General features: G+C 41.1%; 1 protein-coding gene across 4 annotated transcripts in view; it reads right to left on the reverse strand.

The window, feature by feature from the left end:
- Positions 1 to 16,062: 16,062 nt before the first annotated feature.
- Positions 16,063 to 20,969, reverse strand: part of slc8a1a (solute carrier family 8 member 1a) — a gene marked incomplete at its 3' end in the record, with an annotated part of 31,294 nt that continues 26,387 nt past the window's right edge. For all 4 annotated transcript variants that reach the window (XM_080448858.1, XM_080448857.1, XM_080448856.1 and 1 more), the window contains 4 exons: positions 20,139 to 20,238; positions 19,725 to 19,997; positions 18,940 to 19,082; positions 16,063 to 16,296 (listed from right to left, as the gene is read on the reverse strand). In XM_080448858.1, coding sequence (XP_080304984.1) covers positions 16,063 to 16,296; positions 18,940 to 19,082; positions 19,725 to 19,997; positions 20,139 to 20,238 — 750 coding nt within the window. The remainder of the gene's footprint in view (positions 16,297 to 18,939; positions 19,083 to 19,724; positions 19,998 to 20,138; positions 20,239 to 20,969) is intronic.

A 20,969-nucleotide genomic window follows, 5' to 3' on the forward strand; every position in this document is an offset into this window, starting at 1 on the left:
GAGATCCAGTAGAACTAAGACTAGTGGAGAAGAGATCCAGTAGAAATCCAATCTGGGAACCCATCGCCAACTGAAAATGAAAAACAGCGCCCTCTGCTGTTTGTTCTATGTCTGTTGGCTCTGGGCAGACGAAAACGTAGAGCCAGAGCGCAAAGGAAACCGGTGTTTTGTATGCCTTCAGCGCGTCACTTCCGGTTGGTGCGACTATGTTTTCATTCCCACTAACAATATTTCTACACGGAACACTAACACCACTTCTCCCAGAGAACATCGATCGTTTTGGTTATAAGCCCACTTGTTTCTATGATGAAAGAGTAAGTTAAAATGTGAATATCTTTCCGTGGTTTTGTCTGCTCCGCGGACGCTATTGTTAAATTAGTTTCGGTTTGTTTCGAGGGGGGAAGGATGGACGGACACGTGAATCCCGCCCACTACATTTGATTGGGTAAAGCGCGGCCCGCTTCCTGATCTGAAGGCACGCCCATGCGCACTTGTTATGACGAACCTCCCCGACAGATTCCAACGCAGTGCAGAATCTGTTCTTGAGAGATTAGTAGAACTCAGACTAGTGGAGAAGAGATCCAGTAGAACTAAGACTAGAGGAGTAGAGATCCAGTAGAACTAAGACTAGTGGAGAAGAGATCCAGTAGAACTAAGACTAGTGGAGAAGAGATCCAGTAGAACTAAGACTAGAGGAGAAGAGATCCAGTAGAACTAAGACTAGTGGAGAAGAGATCCAGTAGAACTAAGACTAGAGGAGAAGAGATCCAGTAGAACTAAGACTAGTGGAGAAGAGATCCAGTAGAACTAAGACTAGAGGAGAAGAGATCCAGTAGAACTAAGACTAGTGGAGAAGAGATCCAGTAGAACTAAGACTAGTGGAGAAGAGATCCAGTAGAACTAAGACTAGAGGAGAAGAGATCCAGTAGAACTAAGACTAGTGGAGAAGAGATCCAGTAGAACTAAGACTAGAGGAGAAGAGATCCAGTAGAACTAAGACTAGAGGAGAAGAGATCCAGTAGAACTAAGACTAGTGGAGAAGAGATCCAGTAGAACTAAGACTAGAGGAGAAGAGATCCAGTAGAACTAAGACTAGTGGAGAAGAGATCCAGTAGAACTAAGACTAGTGGAGAAGAGATCCAGTAGAACTAAGACTAGTGGAGAAGAGATCCAGTAGAACTAAGACTAGTGGAGAAGAGATCCAGTAGAACTAAGACTAGAGGAGAAGAGATCCAGTAGAACTAAGACTAGTGGAGAAGAGATCCAGTAGAACTAAGACTAGAGGAGAAGAGATCCAGTAGAACTAAGACTAGTGGAGAAGAGATCCAGTAGAACTAAGACTAGAGGAGAAGAGATCCAGTAGAACTAAGACTAGTGGAGAAGAGATCCAGTAGAACTAAGACTAGAGGAGAAGAGATCCAGTAGAACTAAGACTAGTGGAGAAGAGATCCAGTAGAACTAAGACTAGAGGAGAAGAGATCCAGTAGAACTAAGACTAGTGGAGAAGAGATCCAGTAGAACTAAGACTAGAGGAGAAGAGATCCAGTAGAACTAAGACTAGTGGAGAAGAGATCCAGTAGAACTAAGACTAGAGGAGAAGAGATCCAGTAGAACTAAGACTAGTGGAGAAGAGATCCAGTAGAACTAAGACTAGAGGAGAAGAGATCCAGTAGAACTAAGACTAGAGGAGAAGAGATCCAGTAGAACTAAGACTAGTGGAGAAGAGATCCAGTAGAACTAAGACTAGAGGAGAAGAGATCCAGTAGAAGGTCATGTGGGTCACGCTCCGAAAGTAGCCGATCTACAAGCTCTTGTAGATCGGCTACTTTCACACACAGTAAAGTATAAATCAGGCATTATTACAACGCCAAGAAAATACACTTAATCGACTAAATCAACTGTAGATTTAGTCGAATAATATCTTATAATGTTTATTAAAAAGTAAAACTGCTCTCAAGGACCCCTGGGGGTCCCCGGACCCCTTTGAGGGGTCAGCCATGACAGTTTGGCTGACCTCTTTCCTCTCATTGTCCCCAGAAAACAAACACAAAAAAGAAAAAAAAAACCCGCCTGCCAACCTTTTATACCGGCCAAGTGCTGGCTACCATGACAACGCGTCCGGAGAGCTCTGTGATTGGCCGGCGGCGGTGGATCATCCGTTTTAAGCTAAGAGAGCGAGAAGTGCTGAGGTGGGCGTTGCTTTGTCCGGCCCGGCCCGCTGGCGGGCGGCCCCTCCCCCCGGCCTTTGTCCAGCGGGTCACTCTGTAGTGAAGCTTCTAGCCGGACGGCCCGTTGAGTCCTTCATATATGTGGCTTTGCAGGAACGCAGGGGGCACAACCTAACAAATGTGTGGGGTCAACTGGTAAGAACACTGTGAGCCGTGTGTGTGTTGGACTGTACTGGGTGCTGGATGAGGGTGGGTTAGGGTGGGTTGGGGGGGGGGGGGGGTGCTGGGGCTGGACACACACACACACACACACACACACACACACACACAGACACACACACACACACACACACACACACACACACACACACACACACACACACACACACACACACACACACTCACACACACACACACACACACACACACACACACACACACACACACACACACACACACACACACACACCGCCGCTGCAACTTTAACTTCACGTTGCGTTTGTTGAACGGTTAATGTTGTTATTAATTAAAATCGAGACGCTTAATCTGAGTCGCTCCTCGGTTTTAAAGATCTCGGACTCTCCATGAATTTCAGGCAAGTTGTTTGTAAGTATGATTATTGTCCAGAGGAAGATTATTATGTCAATGTGAGGCTATAGTTATAGAACTTTATTCAGCTTGATACAATACGTCTAAGTCTATTTTAGTTATTTTGTTTGCAATGTATTTTTTTCTTAAAAAGTTCTCCTGCTGTGAAAAGCATTTCTAACCTCTAGTGTTTGTTTTATGTTGAGTTCTGGATTTATATTGTTAATATAAATAAGCTGCTGCGGAGGGGGGGGCATGATGTTAAACCAGGATGGAGGGCATAGACCTGGTGGAGATGATTAAACTACAACAAGATGGATAAACTACAACAATATGGATAAACTACAACAAGATGGATTAACAAGATGGATAAACTACAACAAGATGGATAAACTACAACAAGATGGATAAACTACAACAAGATGGATAAACTACAACAAGATGGATTAACAGAATGGATAAACTACAACAAGATGGATTAACAAGATGGATACACAAGATGGATAAACTACAACAAGATGGAAAAACTACAACAATATGTAAACTACAGCAAGATGGATTAACAAGATGGATACACAAGATGGATAAACTACAACAAGATGGATAAACTACAACAAGATGGATTAACAAGATGGATAAACTACAACAAGATGGATAAACTACAACAACATGGATTAACAAGATGGATAAACTACAACAAGATGGATAAACTACAACAAGATGGATAAACTACAACAAGATGGATTAACAAGATGGATAAACTACAACAAGATGGATTAACAAGATGGATACACAAGATGGATAAAGTACAACAAGATGGATAAACTACAACAAGATGGATAAACTACAACAAGATGGATTAACAACATGGATTAACAAGATGGATAAACTACAACAAGATGGATAAACTACAACAAGATGGATTAACAAGATGGATAAACTACAACAAGATGGATAAACTACAACAACATGGATTAACAAGATGGATAAACTACAACAAGATGGATAAACTACAACAAGATGGATTAACAAGATGGATAAACTACAACAAGATGGATTAACAAGATGGATCAACAAGATGGATACACAAGGTGGATAAACTACAACAAGATGGATAAACAAGATGGATAAACTACAACAAGATGGATACACAAGATGGATAAACTACAACAAGATGGATACACAAGATGAATAAACTACAACAAGATGGATTAACAAGATGGATAAACTACAACAAGATGGATTAACAAGATGGATCAACAAGATGGATACACAAGGTGGATAAACTACAACAAGATGGATAAACAAGATGGATAAACTACAACAAGATGGATACACAAGATGGATAAACTACAACAAGATGGATACACAAGATGGATAAACTACAACAAGATGGATACACAAGATGGATAAACTACGACAAGATGGATAAACAAGATGGATAAACTACAACAAGATGGATACACAAGATGGATAAACTACAACAAGATGGATTCACAAGATGGATAAACTACAACAAGATGGATACACAAGATGGATAAACTACAACAAGATGGATTAACAAGATGGATCAACAAGATGGATACACAAGATGGATAAACTACGACAAGATGGATAAACAAGATGGATAAACTACAACAAGATGATTAAACTACAACAAGATGATTAAACTACAACAAGATGATTAAACTACAACAATATGGATAAACTACAACAAGATGGATAAACTACAACAAGATGATTAAACTACAACAATATGGATAAACTACAACAAGATGATTAAACTACAACAAGATGGATAAACTACAAAACTACAACAAAATAGATAAACTACAACAAGATGAATAAACTACAAACAGGACAGACAGACAGACAGACAGACAGACAGACAGACAGACAGACAGACAGACAGACAGACAGACAGACAGACAGACAGACAGACAGACAGGGAAGATGGACATCCAGGATGTTTGAACCAACAAGAAGAAACCAAAGAAGATCTGAGCAGTGTGTCTGTCTGTCTGACAGTCTGCTCAAAGAAAATGCTGGAAAAGTGAAGAAACTACAGCGGATGTCCCACCTACACCCACTTCCTGTTTGTTGTTTGGAGTCGTTTAAACAAGTTTAAAACCCAAATTAGTCGAAGAAGCTCGTTGTAATTATGCACAGAACGGCCACAACAAGGACCAGAGCAAGGGACACCGAAAGGATACAACAAGGGCCACAACAAGGACAAAAGTATGCCACTAAAAGGCCACAGCAAGGACTACTGCAAGCGACACAATAAGGACTAAAGTATGCCAGAAAAAGGCCACAGCAAGGACTACTGCAACGGACACAACAAGGGACACATCAAGGGACGGCCATAGGGGCGGCTAAGGGGACGGCTAAGGGGCGGCCATAGCTGAGTGGTTAGTGAGCCCGCCTAGGGAACCAGCTGGCCCTGGTTGCCCCAGGTTCGATTCCAGGCTATCCCAGCATATGTGCCGATGATATGAAATTTGTCCCTGAGCAAGACTCTTAACCCCAATTGCTCACAGGTTCTCATTGGAAACAAGACCGCAAGGACTTTCATGAACGACCTGTTAAAAGGAATTATCCTTAAGGGACACATCAAGGGACACATCAAGGGACACATCAAGAGCCACAGCCAAAGCTAGGCATCAGAAAGGGCCAAAACAAGGCCAAAGCTAGGCCTCAGAAAGGGCCACAACAAGGCCAAAGCTAGGCCTCAGAAAGGGCCACAACAAGGCCAAAGCTAGGTCTCAGAAAGGGCCACAACAAGGCCAAAGCTAGGCCACAGAAAGGGCCACAACAAGGCCAAAGCTAGGCCACAGAAAGGGCCACAACAAGGCCAAAGCTAGGCCACAGAAAGGGCCACAACAAGGCCAAAGCTAGGCCACAGAAAGGTCCAAAACAAGGCCAAAGCTAGGCCACAGAAAGGGCCACAACAAGGCCAAAGCTAGGCCACAGAAGGGCCACAACAAGGCCAAAGCTAGGCCACAGAAAGGACCACAACAAGGCCAAAGCTAGGCCACAGAAAGGGCCACTACAAGGCCAAAGCTAGGCCACAGAAAGGGCCACTACAAGGCCAAATCTAGGCCTCAGAAAGGGCAAAACGAGGCCAAATCTAGGCCACAGAAAGGGCCAAAACAAGGCCAAAGCTAGGCCTCAGAAAGGGCCAAAACAAGGCCAAAGCTAGGCCACAGAAACGGCCACTACAAGGCCAAAGCTAGGCCCCAGGACGGCCACAGGAGGCAGGCTAACCAAGCTAATGACTCAGAGCTAGCGTCAGGCAGGGAGGAGGGGGTGGGGCTGGTGGTGGGTGAAGCTAAACAAACGATGTTGGTTCATCGCGCTACATTTAACATGAGGCAGGCCAGCCGGACAACAATGGCGTCAGAAAGGCTCCTGCCTCATCTAAACTTTGCTAGATCTCTCTCTTTGCTTCCGACAGCAGAAGTGAAACAATCGGGGAGGTTGTTATATTTTCCATGGGGCTCAGCAGGTCTTAGGCGGGTATATAAGGGCACAGCGTCGGCCCAGGGGGGCAGACTATAGCCTGGGTGGTCTCTCTCTAGATCGGGCCTCCGGTTGCTGTAAAGAATGTGACCGCTGTGAGGAGAGCTGTGGCTGCTAAACAGAGCCATGCTGCTTCGGTGAGGAGACTGTTACTGGTTGAGTTGAGGTACTGTCCTGCATACGTCTTCTCCCACATTCCCTGTAGAGTCTTTTACTTTCTATTTAACCTTTGTTGCACTGAGGGAACTGTTTGCACAGTTTGACACGGCACTTTGTGTTTGTGAGGACACTGTAACCTGGTGTTGTTGTTTCTCTGCATAGTGCAGGATAGTTGTACATGTGTTACTGTTACTGTTGTTCTATATTAATGGTGCGTCTTTGTATTGCTGTATCTGACAGTACTTTCTTTACTCTGTACCTTTAACTCTAACTGCTGTGCTGCCTCTGGGCGACTGAAATACCCTGTGGGATATTGATCCCACAGGGGTATTTATCTATCTAACCAGTCAAGACAATCAGAACAACATCCTTATTTACAATCTGTTCACCTCCATGCAGTTTCCTGTTCACATGGTGTGTCTTTACTGTAGTGTAGGTTCATGTTACTGTAGGTTCATGTTACTGTAGATGTTAGTCCTACTGTAGGTTCATGTCACTGTAGGTTCATGTTACTGTAGATGTTTGTCCTACTGTAGGTTCATGTCACTGTAGGTTCATGTTACTGTAGGTGTTTGTCCTACTGTAGGTTCATGTTACTGTAGGTTCATGTTACTGTAGGTGTTTGTCCTACTGTAGGTTCATGTTACTGTAGGTTCATGTTACTGTAGGTTCATGTTACTGTAGATGTGTGTCCTATTGTAGGTTCATGTTACTGTAGGTTCATGTTACTGTAGATGTTTGTCCTACTGTAGGTTCATGTTACTGTAGATGTTTGTCCTACTGTAGGTTCATGTTACTGTAGATGTTTGTCCTACTGTAGGTTCATGTTACTGTAGATGTGTGTCCTACTGTAGGTTCATGTTACTGTAGGTTCATGTTACTGTAGATGTTTGTCCTACTGTAGGTTCATGTTACTGTAGATGTTTGTCCTACTGTAGGTTCATGTTACTGTAGGTTCATGTTACTGTAGATGTTTGTCCTACTGTAGGTTCATGTTACTGTAGGTTCATGTTACTGTAGATGTTTGTCCTACTGTAGGTTCATGTTACTGTAGATGTGTGTCCTACTGTAGGTTCATGTTACTGTAGATGTTTGTCCTACTGTAGGTTCATGTTACTGTAGATGTTTGTCCTACTGTAGGTTCAAATTACTGTAGATGTTTGTCCTACTGTAGGTTCATTTTACTGTAGATGTGTGTCCTACTGTAGATCTTAAAACGAAGTTAAAAAAAAGTTGCTGGTGTAATACAATAAGTTGCTGGTGTAATACAATAAGTTGCTGGTGTAATACAATAAGTTGTTGGTGTAATACAATAAGTTGCTGGTGTAATACAATAAGTTGTTGGTGTAATACAATAAGTTGTTTGTGTAATACAATAAGTTGCTGGTGTAATACAATAAGTTGTTGGTGTAATACAATAAGTTGCTGGTGTAATACAATAAGTTGCTGGTGTAATACAATAAGTTGCTGGTGTAATACAATAAGTTGTTGGTGTAATACAATAAGTTGTTGGTGTAATACAATAAGTTGCTGGTGTAATACAATAAGTTGCTGGTGTAATACAATAAGTTGCTGGTGTAATACAATAAGTTGTTGGTGTAATACAATAAGTTGCTGGTGTAATACAATAAGTTGTTGGTATAATACAATAAGTTGTTGGTGTAATACAATAAGTTGTTGGTGTAATACAATAAGTTGTTTGTGTGTAATACAATAAGTTGCTGGTGTAATACAATAAGTTGTTGGTGTAATACAATAAGTTGTTGGTGTAATACAATAAGTTGCTGGTGTAATACAATAAGTTGCTGGTGTAATACAATAAGTTGTTGGTGTAATACAATAAGTTGCTGGTGTAATACAATAAGTTGTTGGTATAATACAATAAGTTGTTGGTGTAATACAATAAGTTGTTGGTGTAATACAATAAGTTGTTTGTGTAATACAATAAGTTGCTGGTGTAATACAATAAGTTGTTGGTGTAATACAATAAGTTGTTGGTGTAATACAATAAGTTGCTGGTGTAATACAATAAGTTGCTGGTGTAATACAATAAGTTGTTGGTGTAATACAATAAGTTGCTGGTGTAATAAAATAAGTTGTTGGTGTAATACAATAAGTTGCAGGTGTAATAAAATAAGTTGTTGGTGTAATACCTGCAGGTTTCCCAAGGGGACGCTACTGAGAAGCTGGCTCACCAAGTCGCGGCCCAGACTGCTGCTGCTCATCGCGGGCTTGAAGAGACCTCAGGTCACCCTCATGAGGAGGAAAAGGATGAAGAGAACCAAAGTAGCAAAGGCCACGTAAGCGGTAAATATGAATTCTGTTGAACCCAGGAACTCTGGAGAGAACTACAAATCCCAGCTCAGTTCCAGGAAGTTAGTGGTAAATATGAAATACATTTGGAGAGAACTACCAATCCCAACTCAGTTCCAGGCAGTTAGAGAGAACTACAAATCCCAGCTCAGTTCCATGACATTAGTGGTAAATATAATTAGAACTACAAATTCCAGGTAGTTAGTGAGTACTCAATCCTATAAATTACGTAAATCTCTGCGTATGTGCATATCTTACCCCCACGTATCTCGAGAATGGTCCGACCCATCAACTTCAAACTCTGTGTTCGTATTGCTGAGTTCTCCCTCCTGGTTGGATAAAATTATAGGCATTTTGTATTTACTAAAGAGCTGGAGAGACGGGGAGACCCTGTTACTGAACAAACACTCAATGATTACTATCACAATAATATTGTGAATTCAGTCGTGTTATATAGCTATTTAAAATAAACAAAAATCACGTTATGCACCTTTAACCAGTCCAGTAGAAAGCTGCTTATGTGAAAACAGTCCAGGAATATTATCAGAAAAAAATGGTCAATAAATTCCTTGACAAAACATTTTCCACCAAAGTGTTTGTAAAGGCTTCTAGTAACACATTTAAAACAACATCTCCCATAGACTAGAGGAACTGCTGAAAGCTGTGGTTCCCACAATTCAAATGTTAATTCTTATTAAAGGAGAATTTTGGACTAAAGTTTTCTTACCTTTTCTATGACGTTATGATATCTTAGGATGAATGGTACAGTAGAAAATTTTCATAACTCCACCCCTGAGCCGCTACAGCTTAAAAGGTGCGCGGATAGGCCTTAGGTTAGATCACATATTTTAATAGCTTTAAAAAAAAAAAAATTGTGAGATCTGACGTTCATAGTGACTGAACACTATGCAACAAAAAAAAAAACAGAAGTCTCACTAGACGAGATTGAAATATCGAGATTTCAATCTCGTCTAGCGAGACTTCTGTTTTTGTTTTTGTTTTTTTTTGTTTTTTTGGACAGTGTTCTGTCACTATGAACGTCAGATCTCACCAAAAAAATTAAAAAATAAAGCTAATAAAATATGTGATCTAACCTAAGGCCTATCCGCGCACCTTTTAAGCTGTGGCGGCTCAGGGGTGGAGTTATGACATTTTTCTACTGTACCATTCATCCTAAGATATCATAACGTCATAGAAAAGGTAAGAAAACTTTAGTCCAAAATTCTCCTTTAAGTATCATGTGACTGAGGGGTAAAAGTAGTTTCTTAATGATTCTGAACCCATTGCAAGCATTTGTTTTTCACCAAAGACACTCTTTTGATCCCATGAAGCAGGGGTCTTCAACGTTTTCAGGCCAAGGACCCCCTGGCTGAGAGAGAGATGAAGCAGGACCCCCTACTCTATATTATATAAAATGGTGTTTCAGATTAAAGTTTTTTTTCTTCACTTAATCTGCTATTTTTTCCCTCTACACCTATAGCCTCTTTGCCAAAAAATAGCCGATCTACAAGCTCTCAACGCCTCGCACTAACGAGGCGTTGAGAGCTTGTAGATCTGCTATTTTCGGCTAATGTCCCCCTCGGAAAAGGAATTCTAGGGTTCAAGTGGTTAATGTGAAAAAACTAAATCCTATCACACAAAGATTTGGCGGACCCCCTATAGTAGCTCTGAGGACCCCCTAGGGGTCCCGGACCCCCTGTTGAAGACCCCTTCCATGAAGATATAGTTTGATGTACTCTGAAACTCAGCTCTCAGCGTAGCACTCATGCACAGGCCCATAAGAGGTCTTGTCTCTCTTCTCCAGGCCCATAAGAGGTCTTGTCTCTCTTCTCCAGGCCCATAAGAGGTCTTGTCTCTCTTCTCCAGGCCCATAAGAGGCCATATTGTCTCTCTTCTCCAGGCCCATAAGAGGTCTTGTCTCTCTTCTCCAGGCCCATAAGAGGCCATATTGTCTCTCTTCTCCAGGCCCATAAGAGGTCTTGTCTCTCTTCTCCAGGCCCATAAGAGGTCTTGTCTCTCTTCTCCAGGCCCATAAGAGGCCTTGTCTCTCTTCTCCAGGCCCATAAGAGGCCTTGTCTCTCTTCTCCAGGCCCATAAGAGGTCTTGTCTCTCTTCTCCAGGCCCATAAGAGGCCTTGTCTCTCTTCTCCAGGCCCATAAGAGGTCTTGTCTCTCTTCTCCAGGCCCATAAGAGGCCTTGTCTCTCTTCTCCAGGCCCATAAAGGGTCTTGTCTCTCTTCTCCAGGCCCATAAGAGGCCATATTGTCTCTCTTCTCCAGGCCCATAAGAGGTCTTGTCTCTCTTCTCCAGGCCCATAAGAGGTCTTGTCTCTCTTCTCCAGGCCCATAAGAGGTCTTGTCTCTCTTCTCCAGGCCCATAAGAGGTCTTGTCTCTCTTCTCCAGGCCCATAAGAGGTCTTGTCTCTCTTCTCCAGGCCCATAAAGGGTCTTGTCTCTCTTCTCCAGGCCCATAAGAGGTCTTGTCTCTCTTCTCCAGGCCCATAAGAGGCCATGTCTCTTCTCTGTATCTCCAGTGAAACGTTGGGGACTGAGCTGGACCATCGAGTATATGAGGAAAAACCTCATATACTTGATTGTACAGTATATATATTATATATGTGTATTTGTACAGTATATATATTATATATGTGTATTTGTACAGTATATATATTATATATATGTATTGTATTGTTTCAGGATGTGCAGCAGGATGCCACACTTCACCTGAAGTGACCATGAAGAAGACGATGGATCTGGACGCTCGCCAACGGACGCACAACAACACCACCAAAACACCAGAAGAAGATAGAGGAGGTCCACAGAGGTCGCGACCCCCCGACTAGATCCCGACAACCCCCCCCCTCCCCCAAAACCAGCTTCATTTCACCAGATCAGCGGTCCCCCCCCTCTCTCCCAACCCCCCCCCCCTCTGACATCTGACACAAGATGATGCCCCTGACACGTGCGCGCACATATGTGCACGCACACACACACACTTGTGTTTTTAACCCCATAAACCCTGTATATAGTTCTCGTACCACCAATAGTGAAAACAGCCGATGATCTACAGGATCAACAGCTGTTTTCAGTGTTTTTGTCGTGATATGAGAACATACAGCCCCCCAACCCCTCCCCCCCGCCCCCCATGGAGGGGAGGAGACTGCGTGTTGTGAACCAGTGTGGCCTTTTGACCCCTGACCCTTGGCCCCCACCTCATGTGACCCCGGCCGCTGACCTCCAGTTGAACTTGATGACCCCTTAACGTTTCCCCAGTGACATTCATTATCATTAATTATCATTAACCTGCTCTTTTCTTTTATTAAATACCAGCCTTAAGGGACGATATGCCTGCTTCCATTATTATGATGATTATTATTATTATTATGATTATGATTATATGGTGAAAACATTTGAGTTTTACATGGGAGGGAGGGGGGCATTACCAGCATTCGTTTGTAATAAAAAAAACACGACTTCATGTTGATTTATCTATTTTCATGAAGGAAACCCAGACTGAGTCAGTTTGGTGACTGAAGACCCAAACGTGTTTTAGTCATAGATATAGAAACCTAGATACTGAAGACCCAAACGTGTTTTAGTCATAGATATAGAAACCTAGATACTGAAGACCCAAACGTGTTTTAGTCATAGATATAGAAACCTAGATACTGAAGACCCAAACGTGTTTTAGTCATAGATATAGAAACCTAGACACTGAAGACCCAAACGTGTTTTAGTCATAGATATAGAAACCTAGATACTGAAGACCCAAACGTGTTTTAGTCATAGATATAGAAACCTAGACACTGAAGACCCAAACGTGTTTTAGTCATAGATATAGAAACCTAGATACTGAAGACCCAAACGTGTTTTAGTCATAGATATAGAAACCTAGACACTGAAGACCCAAACGTGTTTTAGTCATAGATATAGAAACCTAGATACTGAAGACCCAAACGTGTTTTAGTCATAGATATAGAAACCTAGACACTGAAGACCCAAACGTGTTTTAGTCATAGATATAGAAACCTAGATACTGAAGACCCAAACGTGTTTTAGTCATAGATATAGAAACCTAGATACTGAAGACCCAAACGTGTTTTAGTCATAGACATAGAAACCTAGACACTGAAGACCAAAACGTGTTTTAGTCATAGATATAGAAACCTAGATACTGAAGACCCAAACGTGTTTTAGTCATAGATATAGAAACCTAGATACTGAAGACCCAAACGTGTTTTAGTCATAGATATAGAAAGCTAGATACTGAAGACCCAAACGTGTTTTAGTCATAGACATAGAAACCTAGATACTGAAGACCCAAACGTGTTTTAGTCATAGATATAGAAACCTAGATACTGAAGACCCAAACGTGTTTTAGTCATAGATATAGAAACCTAGACACTGAAGACCCAAACGTGTTTTAGTCATAGATATAGAAACCTAGATACTGAAGACCCAAACGTGTTTTAGTCATAGATATAGAAACCTAGACACTGAAGACCCAAACGCAGACAGCAGAGCATTGTTTTAGTCATAGATATAGAAACCTAGATCCCTCATTGGCCACTCCAGTTCATTGGAGCGACCTGTATCGCGGGCGCCGTATTCAGAGGGGGCACGGGTTTTTCACCATACATCATTTCTAAGAGCTGTCCAGAACAACATACTAAAAGTCCTAAGAAATCCTAGTGGTGGAAGTATGTTTAATTGGCATTAATCCAAAATGGCCGCCAATTATTGTCAAAAAGTCATAAAATGATGGTAACAGAATGTCTTTCTTCACAGACCATGTCTATGAAGTCACCAGAACAACATTCTAAAAGTCTGAATAAATCCTAGTTGGGGAAATATGTTTAATTGACATTGACACACCATCATTTGGCTTTTTGACAATGATTGATGGACATCTTCGATTGATGTCAATTAAATATACTTTCGCAACTAGGATTAGGAAAACAAATTCTGTTATAATGACTTTGATGTGAAATGCTGCTAGAATATCTGGTAATAACATCTCGTAGTTCTGTTATATTGGTTCAAAAAATTGCAAATTTAAACAAAATGTATATTTTATCTGAATTCCTCACCTGAAAATGTATTTGGAAGTCAGTTGAAATCTCAGACCAACGAAAATTGGACTCATCATCATCATCATTTTACATGACTTTTTGGACAATAATTGGCGGCCATTTTAGATTGATGCCAATTAAACATATTTCCGCAAGTAGGATTTAGGACTTTTAGTATGTTGTTCTAGTGACTTAATAGAAATGGTTTGTGAAGAACAAAATTCTGTTACAATTACTAGATTTTCTGGTCCAAAATGAGCTAGTTTGTAGTAGTTTGTTTGAGTACCAAAATATCCTAAAGGGGACGTCAACATGTGTCACTTGGTACCAGCGGCCGTTGTTGAGGTCGGAGGGTACATAAACAGCTTGGAAACAGTGACTTTCTCCTCCGAAAATAGCCGATCTACAGGCAGTGCGCTTGCAAATCAGCTATTTTCTGATTTAATGTGCATATTACCAATCTCTTAAAAAAAAGTGTTCTTGAATCTTGAAACAGTGTAAATTATAAGCCATTGGCAAGCCAAAAATGACTCCTTCAGAGTGACCCAGGTTCTAGACCAACAGGTTTTCGTGCAACGACTACAGCATACAGATGCAAAACAGCTTCTCTAGAAACAACACTTTACAAGTGAAATATCATTTACAAATGAAACACAATTTACACGTGAAGACAGACAGGGTAACGATGGCCCGTTTTCAGTCATTTGTTATTAAAAGTCAGGTAGACAGGCTGTTTGTAAATGTTATTAAAACACAGTAAGTCAGGTAGACAGGCTGTTTGTAAATGTTATTAAAACACAGTGAGTCAGGTAGACAGGCTATATATATATATATATATATATATATATATATATATATATATATATATATATATATATATATATATATATATATATATATATATATTCCCCTGTAGTCCCATGTAGTAGCTCTGAGGACCCCCAAGACCCCAGTAACCCCTGTTGAGGGACCCATGATAATATAAATAAAAACGCTTTTTGGGTTCATTTTGGAGCTTTATTTTCAGGCAAATGTGTATCAGAGTGTGTATCACAAAGTGTGTATTACAGAGTGTGTACCTTCCATTTCTGAGGTGCACAAAAACCCCAACTGGACTGAGAAATAAATGTATTCAAAACCAGAAGCAAAACAATACAATAAAAATGTGATTTGACTTCAACAACATGTGCAATAACACATTCTCTAATATAAAAACACAAAACGTGATCAAATCATTTCTATCAAACAGTCTAAAGACTTTAGTAACGCGTATACATTAAATCATTCCATAAAGTGAAATGTGTCATCATCACTCATATAAATAAAACCAAACTTGTGACAAAATGAAAGGAAATAATTAAGATCAAACATGCAACGCACGCACGCACGCACACGCACACACACGCACACACAGTAACTCTGAGGACCCCCTAGGGGTCCCGGAGCCCCTGTTGAAGACCCCTGGTCTAGTCCAGTGTTTTTCAGATTGTTTAGTAGTCAACATATCAAGGTGTATTCTTAGTGAAAATAGCCAATTTACGCACGCATATATATATATATATATATATATATATATATATATATATATATATATACACACATATGTATAAGCCTTTGATGTGACAGATTGATACATCTAGAAGCCTTTGATGTGACAGATTGATACATTTAGAAGACTTTGATGTGACAGATTGATACATTTAGAAGACTTTGATGTGGCAGATCGTTACATTTAGAAGCCTTTGATGTGACAGATCGTTACATTTAGAAGCCTTTGATGTGGCAGATCGTTACATTTAGAAACCTTTGATGTGGCAGATCGTTACATTTAAAAGCCTTTGATGTGACAGATCGTTACATTTAAAAGCCTTTGATGTGGCAGATCGTTACATTTAGAAACCTTTGATGTGGCAGATCGTTACATTTAAAAGCCTTTGATGTGGCAGATCGTTACATTTAAAAGCCTTTGATGTGACAGATCGTTACATTTAAAAGCCTTTGATGTGACAGATCGTTACATTTAGAAGCCTTTGATGTGGCAGATCGTTACATTTAGAAGCCTTTGATGTGGCAGATCGTTACATTTAGAAGCCTTTGATGTGGCAGATCGTTACATTTAGAAGCCTTTGATGTGGCAGATCGTCATTTAGAAACCTTTGATGTGGCAGATCGTTACATCTAAAAGCCTTTGATGTGGCAGATCGTTACATTTAGAAGCCTTTGATGTGGCAGATCGTTACATTTAGAAGCCTTTGATGTGGCAGTAGGCCTCCAGGGAGGACAGGACGATGTACATGAGCCAGAGGCTGAAGAACAGCATGGTGGTCAGGATCTTGGGGACTCTAGGACCTCCCAGCTCCCCTCCGATGGAGGGCCGACGGCGGTACATCAGCACGGCCACGGCCACCAGGGCGAAGATGCTGAACACGGTGACGGAGAACGCCAGCGTGCCGGGGTCCACCTTGAACGGCCGGCCCTGGGAACCGTGCAGCATGTTGAGTATGGTTAGAACTGACACACTAACACACTTTATACAGCATGTTGAGTATGGTTAGAAGACTACAACTACACACTAACACACTTTATACAGCATGTTGATTATGGTTAGAACTGACACACTAACACACTTTATACAGCATGTTTATTATGGTTAGAAGACTACAAATACACAGTAACACACTTTATACAGCATGTTGAGTATGGTTAGAACTGACACAGTAACACACTTTATACAGCATGTTTATTATGGTTAGAACACTACCACTGACACACTAACACACTTTATACAGCATGTTGAGTATGGTTAGAACTGACACACTAACACACTTTATACAGCATGTTTATTATGGTTAGAACACTACCACTGACACACTAACACACTTTATACAGCATGTTTATTATGGTTGGAAGACTACAACTGACACACTAACACACTTTGTGCAAAAATAAAATGCTGGCACCCCACGGATGAAGTGGATACATAGTATCTGGCTCTCAATGTGTTAAATGTGTTTAAAGGAATACTTCAGCCACAAAATTACTTTTCCCCCCAAATATTAACTGCCGAAGACGTCTGTTGTGTGTTTTTAGTGTTAACACTAGATGGCGCTCTTCACTACAGAGATCACAAGATCTCCTCCACCGTTCACTTCCTGGTTAGGCGTATTTGGGGAAACGGCTGTATCTCGCCTCCCTCGCTTTCCTCTGCATTGTTTGTCGATACATGCTATGTTCAACGGCCAATAACTAGAGAACAGACGGTCAAAATGATTTCTCTTTTCTTCGCGGAAGCACAGAGAAAACCTCGTGTTTAGCAACGATAGGGGGATCGATCAGATCATACTGGAGATAAATATTGTGTGACAAGTTGAAAAGGTCTGGGCTTTATTTATTTATTTACTGCGGCAGTAAATGAGTTAAAAAAATAAACTAACAAAAACTCAATTCAAACGAAAGACCAACAAACTGATTGGTTGTTGGATGATGCTCCAGTATACATCCACACGGCGTAGTGTCATCAGTGGGTTGTACCTAGGGGGGCGGAGTTGCACTCGGGGGAAAACACAGATTTCCCCCAGCTGGTATAGACGGTGGGATGTGGGGTTTTCAAACTCATATGCTGTAAAAGTATACTGATCTAAAAGCAGGCGTCATGGCTTGACGCCAGATCACAGGCACAGAACCTTGTTGCCACTCGACAAGGAATGCTACATTAGCAAATTAAACAAGAGTCCGACTGGAATGTTGTCCTGACTGGACAAAGGATCCAACACAACACAATGGCCCGAGGTTATCGGATTTAATCGCCTGGTAAGAGACACTATTACATTTTCTATAGATATGATCAATTAAACTCATCATAATATCAAAAAGCAAAAGCCATTCATTCATCAATGATGTTTATAGAACACGTTTTAGTGAATTCCAAGTACAGGAGATCGCCATTACAGTTTGGAAACGCAGTCAACATGCAGCGATTTACACACAAAACAAGCCAAACCCTAGACTATCCTCGTTTAAAAACCTACAGAAAACACAATTGTTAATCTGGCAATGAACACGGAGCTAAAGCAGCGTGTAAATCCTGCATGATATTAAATGACGCACTTCGCCAAATCGTAATGGCGTCGGTACGTGCCGTTCACAAAACAGTCTCTAAACTGTACTTCAAATTCACTATAAACATTATTGATGACTTAAGGGCTGTTGGGTTTTGATATTATGGTAAGTTTAATTGGTCATATCTTGTAATAGTGTCTCTACCAGGTGATTAAACACTGTGCATATGTAAACATGTTTGGTAACAAAGAGGACAAAGGAGGTAACCAGAAAACTCCCCCCAAAACACCCTCGCCCCCATTTTTTCACCGACCAGCGGTTCTTGTATTCTTGTATTTGTTTTACAGAGGATAAGGTTTGAAATAAGTTCAGGGTTAGGCATAGTTTTACTGAGGTTCAGTTTAGTAATAAGGTTATGTTTTGGAACAGTTTTACTGAGGTTACATTTAGGAACACCAGGTGAATCCCGGCGGGTTTGCCCCCGGGGCGACTTTGTTTTGGGGCGAGTGTTTTGGTATTCAGACGGAGATGGAAAGAGCGAAACAGATCTCCGGTCTCAGTGGTGCTTGTGCTGAAACTTGACTCATGCAATAAGATATAAAGATAATCTGATAAACCACATGAACCCCAGCTTACGTATTCTGGGGGGAACATAAACCAAACATTGCCAATCTAGCTCACAGTTACAACGCGTCGCATTCCGACGCGCTGTGAGCTCATAGATTGTCAATGTTTGGTCTTTTTAGTCACATATATCTTAATAATAAGTCAACTTTTCCGAGGGCGAGTGGACGATTGTGTTCCAGCTGTCCTTCTGATGGATTTTTCTTAGCTGACAATCGTCCATTAAATAGCTCTGAAAGTGATCCAAACGATCGTGTATGATGTAACTCTATGAGGCAGATCGTTCTGTTTTCCCCCGGGACAAAATCGAATGGGCGTTTCTGGGCGTTCCCGTCTATCTCTGTGTGTATCTATACTGACCTGTGATTGGTCTCCAGTATACTGACCTGTGATTGGCTCTAGCATACTGACCTTTGATTGGCTCTAGCATACTGACCTGTGATTGGTGGTAGATGGCTGCGATGCTCCAGGCCACGCCTATCCCCAGGAACACGTTGACGGCGTTACTTCCTGTTACGTTACCGATGGAGGCGTCGGCATATTGGTCCTGTGTGGCTGAGACCTTACTGGCAAAGGTGTCTGTAAGAGGAGGGCGAGAGACACTATATTAATACTACAGAGATAGTGTACTGGTCCTGTGTGGCTGAGACCTTACTGGCAAAGGTGTCTGTAAGAGGGGGGCGAGAGACACTACTACTAGAGAGAGAGAGAGAGAGAGAGAGAGAGAGAGAGAGAGAGAGAGAGAGAGAGAGAGATGCAATGTGTGGTGAAGCAGCATTCTGCTTCTACGGGCCGACAGCGTGGAATAAACTCCCATTACACCTCAGACAGGCAGTCTCTGTGGATAGCTTTAAAGCACCATTACACCTAAGACAGACAGTCTCTGTGGATAGCTTTAAAGCACCATTACACCTCAGACAGACAGCCTCTGTGGATAGCTTTAAAGCACCATTACACCTAAGACAGAAAGTCTCTGTGGATAGCTTTAAAGCACCATTACACCTCAGACAGACAGCCTCTGTGGATAGCTTTAAAGCACCATTACACCTCAGACAGAAAGTCTCTGTGGATAGCTTTAAAGCACCATTACACCTCAGGCCCATCGTACACAGTGTGTATATGTTTATAATGGGTGTCTATGTGAGTGTGTATATCTTTATAATGGGTGTCTATGTGAGTGTGTATATGTTTATAATGGGTGTCTATGTGAGTGTGTAGTACCTGGTACAGAGGTCCCTAAAGCCACAAACACCACGGCGGTGACGCTGTCCTTCAGGCCCACCGTACAGCCGAAGTGAGACGCCAGGTCACCGATGAAGGCGGTCAGCAGACCAATCACAGAGATGGAGATGCAGAAACACGCCCACCCGTTGCAGTAGTCGGTGGGCGGGACCAGAGCGAACAGAAGCTTCCAGAAAACCGTCAGGAAGTGCATCACGTAGTCAAACCCTGAGGGGGAGGAGCCATGCCCCTCCTCATCCTCACCTTCATCACCTGTACACACGCACACACATTGGTTGATTGATTGATAATGTTAATAATTATAATAATAATGATAATAATTATAATACTAATAATGTTACTACTACTACTACTACGAATAATAATAATAATAATAATAATAATAATAATTACCAGAGTTGACAGTTATAGCTTCTATAAATTGTTCTCTCCAGGTATTGGTTCCAACCAGCAGAGCCAGATTAGTTTTCTTGATGAGTTTATCTACAGTACTCTGAAATATAAAAATATTAATATTAATATAACAATTCAGCTCAGGTGGAGTTAGGAGGATTTTCACCGTTAATGTGGAGATAGTTGTTTTGTCTATTAATGTGGAGATAGTTGTTTTGTCTATTAATGTGGAGATAGTTGTTTTGTCCATTAATGTGGAGATAGTTGTTTTGTCTATTAATGTGGAGATAGTTGATTTGTCCATTAATGTGGAGATAGTTGTTTTGTCTATTAATGTGGAGATAGTTGTTTTGTCCATTAATGTGGAGATAGTTGTTTTGTCTATTAATGTGGAGATAGTTGTTTTGTCTATTAATAATGTGGAGATAGTTGTTTTGTCCATTAATGTGGAGATAGTTGTTTTGTCTATTAATGTGGAGATAGTTGTTTTGTCTATTAATGTAGAGATAGTTGTTTTGACCATTAATGTGGAGATAGTTGTTTTGTCTATTAATGTGGAGATAGTTGTTTTGACCATTAATGTGGAGATAGTTGTTTTGTCTATTAATGTGGAGATAGTTGTTTTGACCATTAATGTGGAGATAGTTGTTTTGTCTATTAATGTGGAGATAGTTGTTTTGTCTATTAATGTAGAGATAGTTGTTTTGACCATTAATGTGGAGATAGTTGTTTTGTCTATTAATGTGGAGATAGTTGTTTTGACCATTAATGTGGAGATAGTTGTTTTGTCTATTAATGTGGAGATAGTTGTTTTGACCATTAATGTGGAGA

Source organism: Gymnoscopelus braueri, assembly GCF_963280865.1.
Source record: "Gymnoscopelus braueri genome assembly, chromosome: 2".
Lineage (NCBI taxonomy): Eukaryota > Metazoa > Chordata > Actinopteri > Myctophiformes > Myctophidae > Gymnoscopelus > Gymnoscopelus braueri.